The 21,330-nt window shown below is 37.7% G+C and overlaps 1 protein-coding gene across 11 annotated transcripts in view; it reads left to right on the forward strand.

Moving 5' to 3' along the window:
* The window catches only part of NAV3 (neuron navigator 3), a 489,648-nt gene that overhangs the window by 99,453 nt on the left and 368,865 nt on the right, over window positions 1–21,330 (forward strand). For all 11 annotated transcript variants that reach the window (XM_015857110.3, XM_085537405.1, XM_085537384.1 and 8 more), the window contains exon 2: window positions 20,132–20,531. In XM_015857110.3, coding sequence (XP_015712596.2) covers window positions 20,460–20,531 — 72 coding nt within the window. In that variant the 5' untranslated portion in view covers window positions 20,132–20,459. The remainder of the gene's footprint in view (window positions 1–20,131; window positions 20,532–21,330) is intronic.

Raw genomic sequence — 21,330 nt, forward strand, 5'->3', positions numbered from 1 at the left:
TCTATTTGTGGGTGTCACGATGCTTCAATCTTGTGAGATAGTGTTTTGTTGGCTGCAAAATCCACTGAAGGTTGGTCTCTTAAAGCATTTTTCACTCTGCAAGTCACGTTCCTTTTTCTTAGCTTCAAGGCAGATCAATTCATTCAAGTGACATGGTAACAAATCTCCAGGTTCTAATTACAGTTCTCTCAGCCAAAGGGGGTGATTTTGAGAAGAGCGGGGTGCAAGCGATGGACCCTATTCTGTGCAGAGCCACCATTGTGTGCTTTTATGGTCCTGTAATCATTGTGTTTGTGTATTTATTTTTAGCTGCCCGTATCTGCATGCGGAAGAGGATTGGTTCTTTCAAAAAAGGAAAAAGAGCTCCAAGAAGAATCATATTTTATGGATGAAGTTCATTTGCATTAGGTTTTATTTTTGTTAATTTACCTACAATTATCATCACAATTTCCTGAAAATTACAGTTTAGTCATGAGGGACTTCAGGCTGAATAATGAAGGGGTGAATGAATGCAGCATGTATGTTGCAGCTCCAACCATCTGCTGTATGTTTATCCTGGGAGTTTCTACTTGCACTGAATTAGTACCGTAATGCCATACAGTCTCTGACTAGAGAAGTAGGAAGAAATTCTGCCGTTCCATACCCCTGTACTTATTGCGATTAGGTAATTGTTGTTTTATGATGAAACAAGTATAAACTGCTAAATCAGACTGGGCTGAGCAGTTGCCCTATATGTGTTGTGTTTTACTTTTAATGTGAACATTTTCATTTTCAATGACCTTTAAAAATATTAATCTTGATTCTTCTCTGTGGTAAAGAATGACTGTGAACTTCTGTGTCCTCTGGCAAAGAAATGTACAGATAAAACACGGAAGAAATGGGTTTTGTCCAACCCTTAGCTTGTGAAATGTTTAGATGATGTTCTAAGGGACATGGCTTAGTGGATAAATGCTGGTGGTGAATGCATGATTGGTCTAGATGATCTTGGAGGTCTTTCCTAACCTTGGTGATTCTGTGATTTTATGATTTGCATTGCTGCTCCAGGCTTTATGGGAGATCTTTGACAGAGTTGCATCTTTCACTTAATTCTGCAGAAATGAGGCTTAGAGCTACTTTCTCATGTTCAGTTGACAAGAGTGAATTGTTCTTCCAAAGAGCAGAGGTAAACTTAACAGTGTGGTCTTGTGAACACTTCTAAAGGTAACCAGTTTGCAGACAGTGAAAAATCACTTTTGTCCACTCTCTTTACATGTTTGGCTTTGTCGTTAGGCCAGTGTCCCACTGATTCCAAAAGAGGTTTCAGTTAGATACTTCTGGTGAGGAGGACTTGGAGCTGTTGAGCAATCCTCTACTATAAGATGTTTTCAACATCTTATTCCCAAGTACACATTTCAGACTCATGTCCTTTCTCCCAGTCACATACAGTTAGTGAGGTGCTAACGCTTTCTACAGCAGCTTCTCATAATCTTCCTTTCTGCAGATTGAATCTGCTTGCAGTGCAAGATTTATTTATCCAAGACGCTTGTATTATCACCTCTGTGGTAGAGAGATAAGTGAGATTTGCCCCAGTTTCTTTTGTGCAGATTTATCTGTTTTCCTTTCCCAAAGCAAGCAGTGTGTTTTGCAGTACCTTGGCTTACAGAGAGCCTGAGAGTTCCACTGATGTGCCAGCCCTGACACTGCTCTTAAGTTTGCTTCAGAGAACAGAAGATGTGTAGCCACCCTGCTTGGCATCCCACTGGTTTCTTGTTAGCAGTCTTGCAGGATTTCATAGCAATGTTGGATTAAAACAAAGTTTTGTTTAAGTGTTTCAAGGGAAAAGAAGTTCTTACAGAAAGCTATAAACATTAGAAGATAAGCATTGTGTTAACATGTATGCTTCCTTTTGTATTTGACTTCTTAATACTCTTCCTGTTAAATGGAGGCTTCATTTATTACGTTCATTTATATCCTAGCTTTATTATGTATGCTGTATTAAAGACTGTATTTCTTATTTATTTATTTAATGTTAAGTTGTGGGGATCTTACATAATAGATTTGTAGCTTTCTAATAGGGACCACTTATAGTTCTTTGTTTTTCAACTGCTGCTATTCCTCATTTGTACCCATTTCCATGTTTGCAGATTCTTATAGAACTGCCCAGGCTGCCAATTGGCAAAGTTCCTCTTTGTTGTGTTCATCAGTAACAATGCATTGATCAGAAATTTGACAGGTTTTAATTGTGAATTTTATTAATGAATTTTGGTATCTGTTATGTTCTAAATGCAGATATTTGGAAGCTGCTTGCTGTTTATAGTTGTCAGTTGTATGTATTTTGGATTGTTTGCAAAACTGATGTCTCATTTTCTTCAGTTTTATTTCTTTGTGTGTAATTGCTTTGGAAGCAATTTGCAGCGCTGGAAGCTTGTCTTCATCATTCTGTGGGGCCTTTTAATTTTTATTTTTTTTTCTTCCAAGATTTCTTTTTTTAATTGCACTCAAACAAGGTAGATTTCCATTAATAATCTAACAGAAATACACAAAATCTTGTTTGGATCCTTGTGAAAACTAATTGACAATTAAATGCTATATTCTATGATAGAGAAGTTAATATAATGACATTTCATTTATGAGCTGCCACTTGGTTTCCATGATAAGCATTAGGGAGAAATAAGTTGTCTTTTCACTGAGCTGTTATATATCTGTATATTAGTAAATGCTAATTTAAGCTGCTTGAGATCAGTTCTCATTTAAAGACATATGCATTGGTTATGGGTCTGTCTTTTTTGTTGGAACTACTTGGTTCTGGAAGTGTCTTTTTCTGATGTTTCCACAACTCTTAAATAAAAGCAAGCCACTGTTCTGAAATGTCATTATTATTTTTAAAGGTAATATTTTTGTGTTTAAGCAAAACTATTAGAAAAAAAAGAAAGGCCACATTTTCCCAATAGCTATGCTATTTTTCATTGCATATTTAATTTTTGTCTTAGCCCTTCAGGTGTATACAATCTATGTGAGATTTGAATGTTTAGTAGCAAGTGTCATGTGGTGGAGCCCTATAGATATCATATATGCAGATGGCAATGCAGAAGAATGTGAAAACTTGCTTATGCCTTTATTTTCATCTGATTGATGGGTCTGTTAATTTTCATGCCTCATATCCCACGTGCTCAATAAAAGCACCAACTGCATTTTATCTTTCCTAGAAATAGTTATGCAAATGTAGGGGTTTTGTTTTGTTTTAAGATAAAACAATAACCTCTGACAGTAATTGATGAGCGTATTATCTTTTTATAAAAGCCTAGGAAACAAGTATTTAGTTTATAAGTGTAATTACGTGGAAGTAAGATGTCAAAAAGGGTGTTTTCAAGTTTTAGCTTGTCCTATAAGAATATAAACAGATATTCTTCTCCTTTAGTGCTATCAAGATTCATCCAACTGGCGTGTAATGGACAGCAAATGAATAACCTCTTTGTCAGTTGGTAGGATGATGCCATTATTAACAACTTTGTCACGTACGAGTACATGTTACTCGATTCCCTAGAAAGCTGTCAGAGGCTGCCTTTGAAAAATTACTCTTTGTGTATTATGTGAATATACATTATGAGAAGACACAGCTCTATCCTGGCAACACATGACTTCATTGCTAGCAGTAATTTTCTGAACATCCGAGGCAATACAGGGCTGTCATCTTCTTCATTTTCATTGTCATTTCTACTTGAGGAGCTTCTGATAGGAGCAGTGAGTCTGTTATACTTTATTCTTCACTGCTTGCAGTGAAATAAACTGCTTTGCTGTGATATTCTCTAAACTATGAACGTCTGGGATGCTGCATCACACCTGACTTCTGAAAATTTTGTCTTTGAAAATAATTTTCTTTAATTTGATTATCCTTTCTAGAGGAAGAGGTGGGGGGAGGGAATGAACTATTCAGATTGAAATTCAGCAAGTCTCAGCGTAGAATAGGGTAGGCTTTTAATTAATTTCCCAAGAGCATGATATTGCAAAGAGGATGACAGAGAAATACCGTTAATGGCCCTATTTCTGACTCAGGGGAACACGTCACTAAACTTAAAACACGCAAACAAAATGCTGAACTCTTTTGTTTGGAAAAAGCGACTTTTTGGTAGCTGGATTTTGAGTTTGCTAGAGGCAGGAGCCCAAAGAGAAGAGTGCTTTTCATTCCTGCCTTGAGTTTGCTACTGGATCAAAAAAGTAGATTGACTGCTTACCCAGGCATAAATTTTGTTCATTATGAGAAGAGGGCCCATGGTCAATAGGTGAGGTCAGGGCTCTTGTGTAGGTAGTGAGGAGCTGCTCATGGCTGCCCTGATGAGAGAGAGAAGTAGAGATGTTCTGGGACATGCAGAGTTGTGTCAGGTATTTTGTTGTGCTTCTATCTTTGCTGCCTGAAGAGATGCTTCTCTGAAAATGCTGCTTTCCCTCCCCCTGTAACAGTAATGTTCTTAATAAAATTACGTTTGCCAGGGTGGTTTTGTTGGATTCATATAGACCTTGGAATCTGCACATGTACAATTCATACATAGCACGGGATTCTGATTGTGTACTAGAAGACACCAGTCAAAAAATCCAAGTCTTCAATGATCTTTAATTCTCTTCATTTCGTGTACATTGCTGTGCTCATCATTTCACTGTCAGAAGCTCTATTTACCTTTTTTTCTGATTTATTTCTTTTAACTTATTTTCATTGTTTACTCTTTTGCTGGTTCTGATTCCACTTTATAGCAAGAAATTTAGTAACTCAGAAAGGAAGGATATTAGTATTATAGTCTTATTTAATACACTATGTAGAGTCTGTACTTAATAACATGTGTCTCCTGGTTGTTGATGTACAAATTAAGTACTTTAAAGTTAATTTAGTGAATTTTTGTTGCCTTTGCTACCCAGAATCAGCATCCTTCTGCTGTTCAGAATTTTATAATCCCTCAGCAAATTATCCATCTGTTGACTTAATAGAAACCAAGGGCAGCTAAATTAAAGGGATACTTCTAAAGGCAGTTAAAGAAGGGATGCCTGGTAGACAAGAGTTATGGCTTTTGGTTGGATACATTTTACTGTAACTAATTTTTCCTCTTTTTTTTTTTTTTTTTTTTTTTTTTTTTTCCCCAGTGCCTATTAGTAAACATCTCTGTTGTTGACTTTTTATTTCTGTTGGTATAGCTTGTTTGCTTTCTTCTCTTGGGAGGCTTCTGATGTACTAAAGTTTTACTTAGCAGTTGCAGCCTGCTTTGATGCACTTCCTTCAGCCTTATGTACTCAAACATTACTGATTTCAAACAACCCGCCAGTTTTCACTATAGACCACTAAAAGTAGTCCAGTATACTTGCAGTAATGCTATTGTTGCTTTCTGGGGGGCTTGTGGAAAGGTTTGTTCTTTCATATTCAGTGATTGGAAATAACTTGTATAGTCTCAGTAGCAAATATGTAGTTTAGTCACCATGAAGTTAGTCATTGCTTTTTGTCATCTAAAGAAACAACTAAGAGACTTTGACCTGGTGATGTATGTTTTGGAAACAGAGCATTGTGTATCACAGTATGCAATTACTTGCAAGCCCACTTCTCTGCTTCTTGGAGATAGGAGGTCCCTGAACGTTTCTAAAGCCTTGTAGCTCTATCCCATCTCCAGACAGGACAAAATTTGAAGAGGAGTTTTAACAGAATGAGACTTGTGACTAGACTGTAGTTTACTGGCGTTTAGCTGATAAGGGTTCTGCATGGTTCTGCATGGAGCTAAGTGTAAGTTGAAACATCTTCTGGACTGTTTTAATTTGCTGTAAGGCTCTGTTGCGGCCGATGGAACAAATGTAAATGTGATTTTTACCCCCTGTTCCTCTGTTTGTGCTGGACTAGCTGGCTGATTTAGCCTATAATCTACAGATGCCAAGAACTTTTGAGCATCTGTTTTGAAGTGAACACAGTTTTGAAAGGACCATTTTCAATATTGCAAACAGACCAACATGGTTGGGATATTTTATGCTTATTTCTGAACTTTTAGTGTGACTGCACAGAACACAGATTGTTAAGTACAATAGCACTAGTGAGCAGATCTAAAGATGGATAAGTCAGCTATTGTGGTGCTCAGAAATCATCTGCTAAACAAAGTGAACTGCAAAGATAAAACAGTTGAGTTTGCTTTTCAGTTGTGGAACCAACTATTAAAGAGTTATCAAAACAACATAAACATTAGTTAATTTTTGAGCAATTCAGGAAACGGTTTTCTGAGACATCAGTTAAAACTCGCAGGAATCTTTCTGATCTTTTATATATATATATATTTCCCCCAACAAATGTGACATTATACAACCTGCCTGATACCTGATGTCCTGGCTGGACTGCAGAAGTACACTGCAGGAATTTTGTCTCTGTGGCTGAACTTTAGCAGAACTCCTAATAGAATGTAAACCCCACGAGTCTGTGTTCATTTTGCATCTTTCATTGTCAAAAGGCAGATAAAAAGCCAGTAAACAGTATGGAAGAAGGTGTAATAAGCAACCTGCAGTATTGATAGCGATGGCCTGCAGATTTTGATGATGGGTGCTGAAGTCTCTGTTACTAATTCCCCACAGTCTGGAGTACAGTTGTATCACTGGAATAAAAACTGGAACAGAATGTGTTTTCCTTATAACAACTCTGACACTGTTTTGAAAGTTTTGTTCTTGTAAATATTATGCAGAGCAATGTTATGTTTGTTTTTGCTAAAGTTTCATTTTGAGAAAAGAGGAGGAATATGCATAATATCAGACTGGTGGGCTAGTTCATATGCGTGGATTTATTATTGTGTAATTGAAGGTAGCAGTGCTAAGATATCAAAACAATGATGCTCTTTCAACCCAAATTTCACTGACAACAACAGGAAAGAAAAATCTTGGAATTAAGAACTCTTGATCAAGCCAGAAAACTGTCCTTTGTTATCTGGAAACTGAGATGTTTTTCACTGACCTAGTGCTGATAGATCTGTCATTACAGTATCCTAGCACCAATTACAGGGGTTGCTGCTAGTGTTGTTCTGTTTCTACTATATGTGTTATTATATCAATTGCGGTGTAATTCCCTGTCCTTGTGCATCATCAAGTATACCACGTGACCTATGTTATGTGAATTAATTGAAGGGAGAGGAAGTCCTGCAAATCAGTGGTAGTAGACATTAGCAGATTATAATGTTTTATTGGCTCCTCATTACATAGGCTTTGAAATTAGAGGAAGACTTCCAAAGGCAGGCTGCTGTGGGGTGGGGGGGGCAGAGAGAAGAGGATCTGCATTTCTTATGAGCTGCCCTACAAAGCCTCAGGACGGCGTATTTGCTCTTTCATTTCTTTTATGTTCATGAGATACCTTTCTTTCTTTCTTAGAATCTGAATATGCTTAATTTATTTTTCTGCTGTATTGCTATTAATTTTTGCCTTTTGGAATTGTTTGAATGTCAAATGTTTAAAGGTAAGACAATGAGAGCATGGTTATAATTCTGGTAAAACTCTTATTGTTGGAAGATGCTGAAAAAAAGGACATAATGTAAAAGAATAATGATACAGTGACATGCATCTTAATATCCCTTTGCTGTAATTGTCATTTTAATTAGAGATGGCATTTTAATTGGCTATTTAACCAGTAAAACTTGGTTATTAGCATTAGCTATTCCTTTCATTATTGGTAATTTGTCTATGCAATCTCCATACTAGATGTTCTCTAGTGATATTTTGTTGGCTGCTTAGAAAGGTCTTTTTCTGTTGCTCTTCTAGTATACTTTCTGGTTCATGTGCTGATGTCTGCAGTGCTTGCCGTTTGCATAAATAGGCATGGTATAACTAAAATCACAGATGAATAAGAAAAATGTCTTGATAGCAAATAACTGTACATTACTTATCGTTACTGCTATGTCAAGACCTTTAAACACAAACCTACCTTGGAATCTTATTTACAGCCTGCATTCCAGGTGTTGTTTTCCTTTGGATTTTGTTTCAGAAATTTTAAACCCCATCTTGCAATATTCTCCTACATTACGAAGAAGAGCACAGAGATGGAACAGAAGTGTGAGATGTGTGCACTTTATAAAGCTTCATAAAACAGATTTTTTCTTTGAAAAAGCAGCCTTGGATTCACTAGGAAGTCTAGAATCAAAGGAGCCCATCTGGGGCCATGGATAAGGCTTTGAAAATCGAAGTTTAAGACAATTTACTCTAACCAGCTTTAGGCAATTTATTGCTATATTTTGCTCTTTAAGAAGCTGTCACGTTGTGCCACGGAGAATAGAAGTGTGGGTGAAATGATCGTTGCTATTCTTGAAATGCTTCTTAGGAGCCTTTTGAGAGTTAATTAATATTAGCCTCTTGAAAATTGCCTGGTAAAAATCGCTGTAGAAATAGAATATAGGGGGGGAAAAGTTATCATGAAAATAGCAAGCTGTTTCTAAGTTTTTGTGCAAGAGAAATTAGGGCTCATCTGAGGTGCCAGATTGACAGCGCTGTCTGATCTGTTCCCCACAGAACATATGCACCGTGGGCAGTAGCAAGTCATCCTGTCAGTGCTTCTGCCCTGTCCTAGATGGATGGCCTCCAGCTTGGAGCTTGCCTCTTGGCTCCGCTAAAGCTGCTGGCGCATACCTGCTTCTGCTATGGCAGCTTTTTGATGTAGGTGGTTGCCTGCTGTGAACAGGATGGCAACTATCTTTCTCCATTTCATTTTTTATTTGTGCTAAGGATGAACATGGTGATCTTTCTACAAATTGCTGTTGAGCTGGACAAGGCGTTTGTATAAAGGAGAGAAAGAGCCCACAGATGAAGGTGATGAAATGGGAACTTGATGGTCACTATCAGTAAATCCACCCCTTCATGTGGAGATTAAAAAATAGAATAAAATTGTGTTCTCCTAAGCATAAATGGCTGCTAAGATGGTTCCTCGCCTGGTTATTAAATCTGGAACAGAAAGTGGTTTGCTTCTAAAAACATCGACTTCGTTTTGTTCTTGAAAATATTATGCAAAGAAATGTCACTACATAATGGAAACAATTTTGGATCATGCATTATAACGTGCTCCCTCCATTCTGACTTTGTTATGCCACTAACGTCTGTGACAGACTACAATGATAAGCTTTGCTTGTTGCTGCTATTATTGTGAGGCAGCCATGAAAATGGGCTGTTTTTATTCATTTCTACTCATTTCATAAAGGGGTACGGAGGAAAAGGAATGGTGGAAAAGAGTTATGCACGACACCTTTTCACTCTTATAAATGAATAAACATGTTAGGGATAGACAAGGCTGTTCATATTACAGAAGTGACCAGTAGACCCAAACCCTACCAATTTAACCAATTTTCTTTAATTGCTATTAACCTGATTTATTATTATTATTATTTTTAATTTAACCTTGTGACTACTAGTTGCTTCTGTAGCTTACAAAAAGAAAGCTTAATATTGTTCTCAATGATGTTTGGTTGGTGTATTAGGTAAAGTAAAAGCAGCAGCTCCGGTATTGATGTTAGCTTGAGTGTCCAGCACTACACTGTAGAGTTAATAGCATCTCATGCAGTATAGCTAAGCCTTGAGTAAATTAATGCTGATTTTCCAGCAATAAAAATCAGTTTCTCCTGACTGTAAATACTGGACTGTAGCTCAAACTGGGGCTGAACTTCATAGAAACGTATAGCTGAGCTGATTGAGGCTGGCTTTTTTTTTTGTGAATAGGGATCCTAGGGGAGTGTGTCTTAACTGCTTTTGAACTTGCTTACCTACAGTTTCTTAAGCTTTTATGAGGCACGTAGCCTTTTGCTTGCTTCATTTATGTTAACTGACCAAGGCCTGAATTTTCATGGTGATACTTATGCAAAATACCATGTTCTGCTTTCTGTCGTCTGGGAAGGTTGTGTGTGCGAATGCTTAACTGCTGTGTTAGGCTATCTTACTTTCTACTCTTTTTTTGGAGAAAGCTCATTTAAATCCTTCTGGAACCCCAAATATTTCACAGCTTTCCCTAACTCCTTTTATTTCTGTACTTGAGGGTTCAAGATTAGAGACCTACCTACTGGGGGCTGTGTGTGCTAAATATTCTTGCAGCAAGCCGATGGCCCTCCTCATCTGGCAGGATGATGCCTTACATTCCCCTCCACTGCAGGGGGCTGCCTTCGCAACTCCCCACCACATGCTGAGAAAAGGCCAGACTTGGCTCTCATGGCCATATGGGGAATTAGGCAGAGGGCTGCTAGGCTCGTGGAGGCAAGCATGCTCAAATGAGACAGAGATGCTCTTGATTTGTATTGCTAGGAAATAGGAGGGAGGTTTCCGTGTGTGAATTGCAGTATGTGAGCAAGCTTGGTAGGCTGCATGGTAATACTTGTCCCTGATGACAGCAGGCATCTAACATTGCCGTGGGTTTAACGCTCTCAGGCAGCTCACTTTCTTCCTGGTATTGGTTTCTGGGAAGGATGAGCTGTCACCACTCTTGATGTGTGTAGAGAACAGAGGTCTCCTGAGATAAGGTTGTTCATTATGCTTCCTGAAGAACCATTAAATTTCAATCAGTGCAATGTGATCCACTCCTTGGGTAGAGGCATTGTTTTCTGAGCCTTTTCTTCTAACCTCCACTTCTCTGATATTTCTTTTTAATCTACAATTGGCAAGGATGTAAAAATATGTGAGTAGTAATAGCATGGCGTTTTCATGCAGAATCTCCCAGTGAAAGATGAAACAAATGATGCATTTTTACTGCATTGTCTGGTATGTATAAGCCTTTATAAAATGAGACGTCATTCATATTGTGCTGCTTGGTATAACTTTGTTGGATTATTTTGGATGCGGAGGTTGGTTTTAAAAAATAGATCAATATTGTGGCAGTATTTCAAAGTGTTGTTAGTATTATATGATAATAAACCTGGCAATATTTTGGTTGAAGTTGTTTAGGCTGATGGATTTTAACAATTAAAAGAAAGTTGGTTTCAGCTATGCAAGAGCGATTGAAGTAAATTTAAATGTTAAGATGCATTTATCTGTGTGCATGCTATATTATAGCAGTCATCTGATTTATCAGTCTGTCTGAAAAACTGCTCAGCATTGTTGTGCGTGATAATATTGGGAGTATATTGGCTATATTCTTAAACAAAACAATATATTCAGAACTGCTTCTTTGTTCTTAGGTATTCCTGGCTGTAGTAAAAGAAAAGGACTGGGTATGTTTTTAGGGGGAGACTTCTGTATTTGTAGACAACCATGTAACACAATTAATTGCAGAAATTTCTGTAGGTAGTTCATCTGTCTTTAATAAATCTTGCAGTACGTTCTACATTTCGATCCTTTTTGCCAGTCTGAGCAGCTGGTGAACAAATTAATTAAACATGTGTTTATAATTTCAGAACCCAGATTTCCTTAAAATACATACTCAGCCCAGCTGCTAATCTCTTTCTGGGTTATTTCACACATGCTTTGTGATTAACAGTGGTGCTAATAGCAAATTCAGACTGTTCTACAGAAGAGATGCAGATATTATCCAGCTTAACACTGTTCACAGCCCTTATTAGACTCTGAATGTGTGTTTGGTCACGTGGAGAAATCGTCCTTCTTTTGTCAATGCAGATGATCTCAGATGCTCACGTTTGTTTATCTTCTGACTGATACATGTTATCTCTGATGATTGCTCATCGTCTCTTCGAGGCTGGCAATATTTAGATGCAAATTCATTGATGCAAGCAGTGTACTTTGTGGCCTCATTCAGGAGCATGTTTGTGACATAAGTCACGTTTTAATAACCGGGAGGGCAAATTTTATGGCAGCTGTCTCAACAGAGAAAATATGAATTATTTGCACTGTTAATTACACGTTTCCCTTTTTTATTTAATTATGGCATGTTTCGTACATACTAAGTTAATTTTCTGGCATTTTTCAAAGAGCTAGAAAGTGCTTGCACAAAAGAGATAAATAGATTTACTGGCATTTTCAGCTTTCAGACTGGGTGGTTTTGAGATCAGTGTTATGTATGTGGCTATTGCAGTGCTAAAAGTGAAGGGAAATTTATTGGTATTGTTCTCACAGTTCAGCCTCGAGGAAAGGCTGTTAAAGGTACTATTTGTGGCTCTGTACATTCTAGTGCTTATGTTTTTTAATGTATTTACATGCTGAGGGCTAAACTGCAGTAATTTGGCAATATGAATCTTCTGTGATTCAGAGAAAGGCTGTTATACATTTAAGGGAAGATTATAATGTTATTCCTAGAGTGCTGAAAATTAGCAAAGCCAGTGGAGATGCTGAAGTTGCCAGGCTATAGACTGAATAAATGTATTCTTCGAAATATTAAGTGATGTAAAGATCTTAGTCAAACTTGTATTGTCTTGGATTTACAGTCCAGCTAAACTTATCATCTTGTCATGGAGGTCTTCAGTACTCTTTTTCACGGGGTGAATTTCAGCCTGGAACAATCCCACATGAAAATAGAAGTAATTGCACTAGCAAGGCAGGAAACAATGTTATTTTCACAGTACTTTTAGCTTTTAAGAGCTGTTGGGGGGGAGGGAGGAGGGAGAGCAACAAAACATATTTTTTCAAGTCAGGCCATATTCCTTTTTAGGGACAAGAAGAGAAAGTAATACTTTATAAATCATTCATCCTGTAGTGAAGTTGGATGAACAACCAGTGGCAATTCAGTGTTACTGCTCTACTTTCCATCTCTGACCAAAATCTGTGGTGTTACACGCTAGCAGAATGTTAAAAAGTGCTTAGAAATGGGAAAGAAAATTTAAAAAATGATACATAGAGAGGCAGCATAATGTATGCAGTAAATAGCAGAAGCTATTAAAAGGGGTATAAAATACAATACAGACAGTTCTTTAAGCATCTATAATCTCATTGTGTGGCAATGAATCTCAGAACATTTGACCTGGATATGTGTTAGGAGATAGCTTGTAGCTAGATCTGTGTTAGGAATGATATCTGCAAAACTAAATTCATGGGGTTGGTACAGTTTTTACTGCTGCTTTTCAGGACAGGTAATTTGTGTGCGGCACAAAAGAGATCTGCTCTCTACTCTGAGATAGGAGTATGTATGTAAGAGCTTTTGCTGTAAAAGGAACAGTTTTGTAGTTTCCCTTGAGTAGGAGCAACTTGCTGGAGCAACTATAATCCTTGACTGTGACAAATCAGTAGGGATCAGATGTTCCTGCAGTCAGAGACCCTGCTCTCCACTTTCAGTTAAGAGTTACTAACAGCTGATAGATTACTCATTTGGAATTATTTGGTGGGAATTCATTGGATGTATTAGTCATGTAAATGTAAAACTTACTCCATATGCCTAACTTTTAAGAAACTTCCTAGAGCATTCAGCTTTATCGGACTGTTTAATATTCTCCTGTGGAGAACAGCTTGAGCTATGTCACTTGGGAATTTAAAGTAATGTCAGAATAAAGCATTGGAATATACATTGTCAAATTCTATTCTGTACTGGGAGATCAGGAAGCTGACTTAGCTAGATGAAGCTGGGTATGAATCTAGGATGTAAAAATATTCTCTACACTGCAGCGGTGGAGAATGGCCTCACCCAGGGCCTCTGGCAGAAAGCACCAGGGGAAAAGTGAGGTTTTGAGGGTGATACCAGGGGAGACAGAATGGTCTCTCTCAGGTTGGATTTAAAGAAGATTGCAGTCCTGTGATTGCAAAGATGAATAAAATTCCACCATTAAGGGTCATCATTTTACTTTATAATTAAGATACACCAGCTATTGCTGCTTTATAAATATAATCACTTGAATCTGTTTCTATAAATGTATATATTTATATTTCCTTTTGCATCCTTCTTTCCCTTCTCCCCCTTCCACAACATCTGTCTCACCTGCTCAGCTGTCTTTCTCCTCTGCCTTCTCTAGGAGCTGTTTGTTGGTTCAGTCACATATTTGTTTGAATCAGTCAAATTAATTGTGAGACTAGTTTGCCCGTGTCTAGAATACTGAAATATGGGCTTAGTGGAGCATGGCTTGCAATCTTTAATCAGCACCTATGTGTAATTTCTTGGGGGTAAGCATCAAGTTCCCTTGGAAAGGCTGCTACTAAACAAATACTGAACAAACAAATTATCCACTTCTGAAACGCCCGTGAAATTATTAGAGGCATGTTCTACAAAGATAGGTGTGCTTTTTTGCTCTATCACTTGCAACAGGCATAAAGTTAAAAATGTTCTGAAGAAGCAGCTAGCTTTGATCCAGTGAAGTTATTTAGCAAGTCATGGTAGGCCAAGAGAGGTTGTGTGGCTTAATGGTAATATAAGATTTAAGGATTTAGGTTTATCAAATTTGTGAGAGTGTATTCTCATTTTCGGTAAGGTGGGGAAGTAAACTTAACCTTTGCATGTAACTGGAGAACTTTCAGTAGGGAATTGCTGTGTATGAGTATATAAATTGCTCAGAACATGAATATATATGAATCTTTAGTCTCTTCTCCCATTTCTGTTACTTGTGACCTAAGAATGAGAGAGAACACACTTCCTGTTGGACAACATTGCCATTCATGGAATGGTAGCAAAGTTTTGAGGTGTGTGAAGTATCAAGAAATACCAGATGTGTTGGTATCCATAAACCTACCACCTATCTAGGTATTTCCCAAAGCAGACTGCCATTTTCTTCCTGTAAACTTTGTAAAGTGAGTAAAAATAAATGTTTAGTAAATTACCTGGGATTTCTGGTGTCTTAGCAACATAGCTAGAGATGACTGGAAGTCCCAGGAGAATGGCCACTGATCATGCACACACCTTCTGCATCTTCTTTCAGCATACAAGTTAAAATCTAAAAGCAACAGAAAGGAAGGTATAATCTCTCCCTAAGAAATGAAATTTCAAAGGTCTGCAGGCCCTTCTATTTTCTATTAGCCTTTCTCATGAATCTCAGATTTTTCTATTTCATTCACTGAAACATTCTCTTTCTGTGAGGAAATGCATATTATGTATGCTGTTGTATGTAATTTTGGATTAAATTGCATTTAAATGCAGAAATATCCCACTAAAAATAGCCAGTATACGTAAGTTGTTGAAATAACTGTTTTATTTGGAATGTGGCTAGTGCAGCACCTCTACTAAAGTGCTGTAAGATGCACACCGAAGTGTAGATGATTTATATATCACACAAAATGGTTATTTTAGCATCAGGACAGAGCTTGATAGGATAACCAAATTTTATTCAGGTCTGATGTTCAGTCATGTATTCTGGTAGAGTACTGCACATATAACAAAGTGTCATCTCCCATGAAATGGGAAAGCCTACTGGAATAGGCTCCCCAGGGAGGTGATTGAGTCGCCATCCCTGGATGTGTTTAAGAGCCATTTGGATGTGGTGCTCAGGGATATGATTTAGCAGAGGGTTGTTAGAGTTAGGGTACTATGGTTAGACTGTAGTTGGACTTGATGATCTTCGAGGTCTTTTCCAACCTGTGTAATTCTATGATTCTGTGAAATCTATAGGAGATCATAAAAACTGGAGCAGAATCTCAAATATTGCCTTGTGTCTCTTTAACTCTGATGGTCAGTGGCCAAATAATTGGTTGATGGTAGGGATAAGAAATTCCTGTCTAGTGCCGATTCCAAATCTGAAACAAAATTCATACATAACAGCAGCTCTAACTTGTCTGCATAGCTTTAATACTGCTTGATGGAGTTTGCTATAACAAATAAAAAGGATTTGAGAAATCCAAAATAAACTAATTTGACTATTGTTACGAAACTTTTATCAAATACAAGCCAACTCCATTCTGGAATGAATCTGAAACTGTTGTGTGCAAAAACAAGGCAGTTAAGACAAGTACAATTTATAGCAAAGGTTCTTGGGAATATTGGAACCTGTAATGTCTCAAGATATTGCTAAAGGATATTATCTATTTATTTATTTATTTCACTTTACTATCTGAATCACTATCTGAACCTGTATTAACTCATGCAGTCAGTCTGAAGTAGAAGTGATGAGCTTCTTCCTTTACAGAACAGTTAAGTATCATCTCTGGACTTGTCCTTATGTGGTTGCTTTTCATCTGAGTGAACAGGATTGCATTGATTGGGAAGGGCTGCATACAATATGGCTTTTTGTACTGCCATGAATCAGTATATTTGGACCGGTTTTACTGCTATTGAACCAGAAGTAATTTTGTATCAGAAAAAAATAAATTTGTAGGCAGGCCTCGATGCTTAGAGAGATTGTTTTTGGCTCACCAGCTGCCTTTCTAGACGGCTTTTATCTGGTGCAGACAAGCCTTTCCATGGCACTTTTATCGTTCGTGTTTACAGAGAACAGATACTGGCTTTTCATTCTGAATGCTGGCTAAATGCAGGGTTCTTTGGCATTGCTCTCAGATTCTCCAAGAATCAACATAATCGTTGTCACCTGATAACTCTTTGTGTGCCTGATTTCTATGCTTGTTTAGGCCCATACAGAGTTCCTAAATTCTTTCTCCTTTTGGGAAAAGCCCAACAAGAACATTAAAATGCTTTCATTATAGTAGCTGTGAAGCTACTGTTATTAATAGGGCCATATTTAGATGCCATGTTGCCTAGGTGTTTCATAGAAGCATGTCAAGGATGGAAGTTAGATCTCTGGTGAACCTGAGGTGCATGTCTATAGTGCAGACTTTTACAGATCTTTGCATCTTTTTGTACCCATAGCCTTAAAGATCAGGACGGAGGACACCGGTGCAGAGGACTTTGTACTTAAGGTTGTGTTCATCTCGTGGGAGTAACAGAATCATAACACTCTGACTTGTGTGCTCCCAGCCCTTCTGCCAGGCTGCCAATGCTAATGGGCAGAAACTGTGCCTGTCTCACATCTTGCATTCCCTCTAGCTCTGTACTGAGATTCAAAGCCGACATTTGCTTTTGCACCTGAATTACCTACTGTCATGTTTCAAAGATATTGACAGATAAAATGTTTGATTTTGGCTCTGTCCCAGCCTTTGACTTTTGAATTTAAGCAACAGATCCTGAGTATGATGAGTGGACACACATCTCTTTGCTGCAGCCTCTCTCAACTTGCAAATGGGATGCTCACATAAACTTCACTTAGGATTTCCATTATGGTTGTTCATCTATGTCTACTGCCTAACCTGAAGACTCCCTACTCCTAACACAATCCCTGCACTTCTCTAAATAGCTTTGCTGCTCATCAAGACCCCAGCTCATTTTCTGACTGGAAAGGAACAAGAAAAATGAAACAAACAAACAAAAACCCTCAAAAACCAGAAGCAAACCAATGCACAGCATGTTCATTGAGCACCAGCAACATTAATAGCTGTGCGTAAGCTATTTGATAACAAGTTATTAACAGAGAAAATGGATATGTCTTACCTCTAAAATGCCTGTGGCCCTTTTTGTTAGAATACCCAGACAATAATTTCTTTATCAATATTTCTAGAAATGCTTTAATAAAAGCATAACTCTCAAATGCTTTTAAAGATAAATCCTAATCAATGCAGTTGATAATGCTTATTCTATACACAAACAAGGAAAATAGAGAAAACATTAATTATAGCCACAGTCTCATACCTGGACGTGGCTCAAGTTCACTGCAATGCAGATTTAATGGCATGGCAAAATTTCAGTACATCCATGTAGGGATTATAGTAATATCATGGAAAAGGAATTATCTCTGGTGGCTTCAGTATCCATCCTTGCCAGTAATGACTACAACAGAGCAGTTTTGCGGTGCGTGACCTACTAAGTAGCTATCAGAACTCACTTCAGCAAGTCAGGGATTTTTAATACACCTGAAGGCCCAATTGATTTAAACTTTTCAAGAACTACCTGTGTTGATAATAAGAATATAGAAGGAATAGCTCTGGCTGTGTCTCAGATAATTATCTCGGGATTTCCCCAGTAATCTGTGAATAACATACGGCTCATTGTGAAGAAAAACAAATTTTCCCAGGCGTGTTTCATCTGAATTATATCTAACTGAATTAAAGCATATAATAGATGTAACTAAACCAGAAGCTTAATCGCTCAGAGTTCCTAACATAGCGTGTTTCTAAGAGTAGTAATTCAGTAACCCACAGTCAGAAACACTTCTGCAAAATACTTCCTTTATTGTGCTTTTTAATGAGTCTAGGCCTGTGCCTCGCTCAGGTAGCTCACTCGCTTGCTTTAGGCCCATGTTTGCAGTGCTACATGCTTACTCTGCCAGACTGTTTTATTAAGACTACTTGCAAATGATTAGAGGTTCTTACTGAATGACTGTTACATGTCTATTAAGGGAACAGCATTACTAGAAAACTCTGATTCCTCTTGCATTCTGTATTTGTAGATGATATGTGATCCATGCTATCTAGCTTGTGGTCTGTAGGGTTTCAAGGATCCTGGATATTTTATAATAAAAAACAAAACTGAACAACACAACAAAACTTGCTATCCAAGAGCATTTCATTACAGCTGTTTATTTTGAAAAGGCTGGAGACCACTGAACAATATGCTGAATGGAATAAGGAAGAATTACCATCCTGTGCTTTGCATGCTAAAAGTAATGAGGGCAGTCCAAACAAAGTTATTTGCATTCTATCCAACTTTGACTTGAAAACATGATACAGTTCCACAGAATAGCTTAATTGCCTAGTATAGCATAATTGCTAGGCACGGGGAGTAATATAATTTAAGTCTGACCATACAATGAACCAGAGAAACTGCTCATTTTTAACAGCTTGGCTTTGACTTATCTGTGCTCTAGAACTGCGACAGTTATAAATCCATATATTGGTGACTGCAGTGGTACCTTGTGTTTCATATTTCTGCATAGTGACATTATGGAAAATGGGGAAAGGTTTTAAACTGGTAGAGGCTAGATTTAGACTACATATCTTTACAGTGAGGGTGGTGAGGTATTGTAACAGGTTTCCCAGTGAGTTTATGGATGCCCCTCCCTGGAAGCATTCAAGGCCAGGCTGGATGGGGCTGTGAGCAACCTGTCCTAGAGGGAGGTGTCCCTGCCTATAGCAGGGGGTTGGAACCAGGTGGTCATAAAGATCCCTTCCAACCCAAGCCATTCTGTGATTATACGAATTCCATTGCAAATACATAAGATTGGTTCAGATCCTCCTAGAAACTGCCGTCAGACTTGGCTGTTAACCTCATACTTAGGCACCTTGGAGGGAAAAATCATAGGTGCCTAAATGTGGATTTCCTTGTCTGGAAGCAGAGTCCAGCCATCAAGTTTACAGTTCTGGGCCTGAGTATAAATCAGTTACAGTGGAGTAACACATGCAACTTAGGTACAATTAAAAAGCAGTTTAAGCTGATAGTAATACTGGCAATGACTGCACTAGATTTATTTACCTTGTTAAGAGAAAATCACCTTTTCAATGACTTTTTATTATAGATGGATTACATGACCTATTGTGTATTATTCAATCCCCTGTCTACACATTTCTTATTCCGTATGTGATAGTGAGGACATATTGTGAGCTTTATGGCATTTAAAATGAATTGAATTGGCATTCAAGTTAATTTCTGTGTAGACCTTATCTACTCATTTAATCGAGTTCAACAATTGGATTTCAAATGCACCAAAGGCATGAATACTCTATGATTTTACTGTCAAAAGTGACAGAAAAGGTACTTCTGTGCCTTCTCATACTGTTACTAGTAGAACTTTCTGGCAGCCATATCTCGTTTTTAGTGGCATCCTCCCTTACCCTCCCCCCTTGATTACAGCCTTAAAGAGAATTTGGGGGAGAGGTTTTTTGTTCATTTTTATTTTTGTTCTACTTTTCTTTTTTTCATATGATCTTGGACTTAATATTTTGACTGCAGATTTTCCACGTCTGACTCTGTCAGTTTTATACTGGATATTGCTTTATTGCTTTCTGAAGGAACTGAGTGAGCATCAGATTATAGTGGTGTAAAATTTTCATCAATACTTTCTTCATTCAAATAGTGTTTGCTTCTCTCTTTCTTTGAATGTTTCTTTTCTCCACAATTGGAATTTGCTCTCTTCACAGTGAATATTCTGTATACCATCTGCAATGTGGAGGGGATCAAGTGGGATCATTCTTAAATTCAGCCTACACTAATTATTAAATGACAAAACAAATAAGCAAACAAAAACAAAAAGCCCTCATACCTGAGAAGGGCAGACATCTACAAAAGTGATGGCAAATTGCAGATTAACCTTATACTTTTTTTTTTTCCCCTCAACAGGTTCACAGTCAGAATGTAACCTTACATACAATGGAAACCTGTAAAGAAAGTCACAGATAGCGGCTGTGGATAGTAGTGGAAGAATATTTATCTTCTTAAGCATTGGCTTTTTAAAACGCTATGGTGATTTGGAAAGTCCCAAGAGTGAACTGTGAAGTTTTCCTCAGCTCGTTCAATGGATTTCTTAGGCACTTCTACAAATCACTGATGTCCAGAGATGACGTGTGATGGAAAAAACACCCTGCCTGTGCATTTGTAGCCCCTGTTTTTTGGATTCGTTTGCTGCATTGCTGAACCAATTTTGTTTTGAGGGCAAGGAGTGAATGTGATGGATTTATCTTCAGAGATGAACAAACATGGAAGGAATCCAGTAAGTCACAAACTAGAAGATCAAAAAAAGGTAAGGCTATTTTAACGTGTACTTAATTATGTTGTAATGGAATGCCAACTCTTTCAATGTTAAAACTGAAAATCAGCATGCTTTCATTGAAAAGGTAGTCTGCCATCGTTCAACCAGCATGAACTGCTGTGAGGGATTGTGTTTCTTCATTGTCTGCTAATTTTGTTTCTAATACTGCCTGTTTGCCTGGTAATTTGTGTCAACAGCTCCCTACCAATAGTTCTATATAATTTGGTTTTGTGATAATTAATTGTTGCTATTCAAGTTTCATTCTTCGGTAACCAAGGCAATTAGCGCATGTAAATTCACATTTCCACACTATGGAAAATTCTTTCCTACATCCCACTTCCATTTGGTTTTGTACCTCTGAAATTTGTATGTATTAACCTGAATTATTCAGTCACAGCTGATTTTGAAGTCACATTCTGAAGTGCACAGAATTGCTGGAAATGCACCACGATAACACATGCGATGTGATATTGAGAAGTTATGTTCAGACATGAGCAGGATCTTTGTAATGGAAAAGATAGAGAAAACAGAAGATAGCTGGCTTAGAGCATGGGACTTTCTCCAAGTCCTAATTCCCACCCTTTTACTGCATGAAAGAAAAGCTGAGAAATGTTAGGGTTAATCTCAACATCCACTGAACTGTTTTCTGAGCCATTATTATCTGATATGGAATTGAGTATGCTCGAAGGTGACAATTCTCTTTTCCTCTCCCCCTTTTTTGTTTTTTCTTCTCAAAAGGGATTTAGCAGATAGATACTGACTCTTCAGATTGCTTAGGAGTAGAAAGATT

The sequence above is a fragment of the Coturnix japonica genome, chromosome 1, assembly GCF_054131305.1.
Source record: "Coturnix japonica strain WE chromosome 1, WE-NBRP24, whole genome shotgun sequence".
NCBI lineage: Eukaryota > Metazoa > Chordata > Aves > Galliformes > Phasianidae > Coturnix > Coturnix japonica.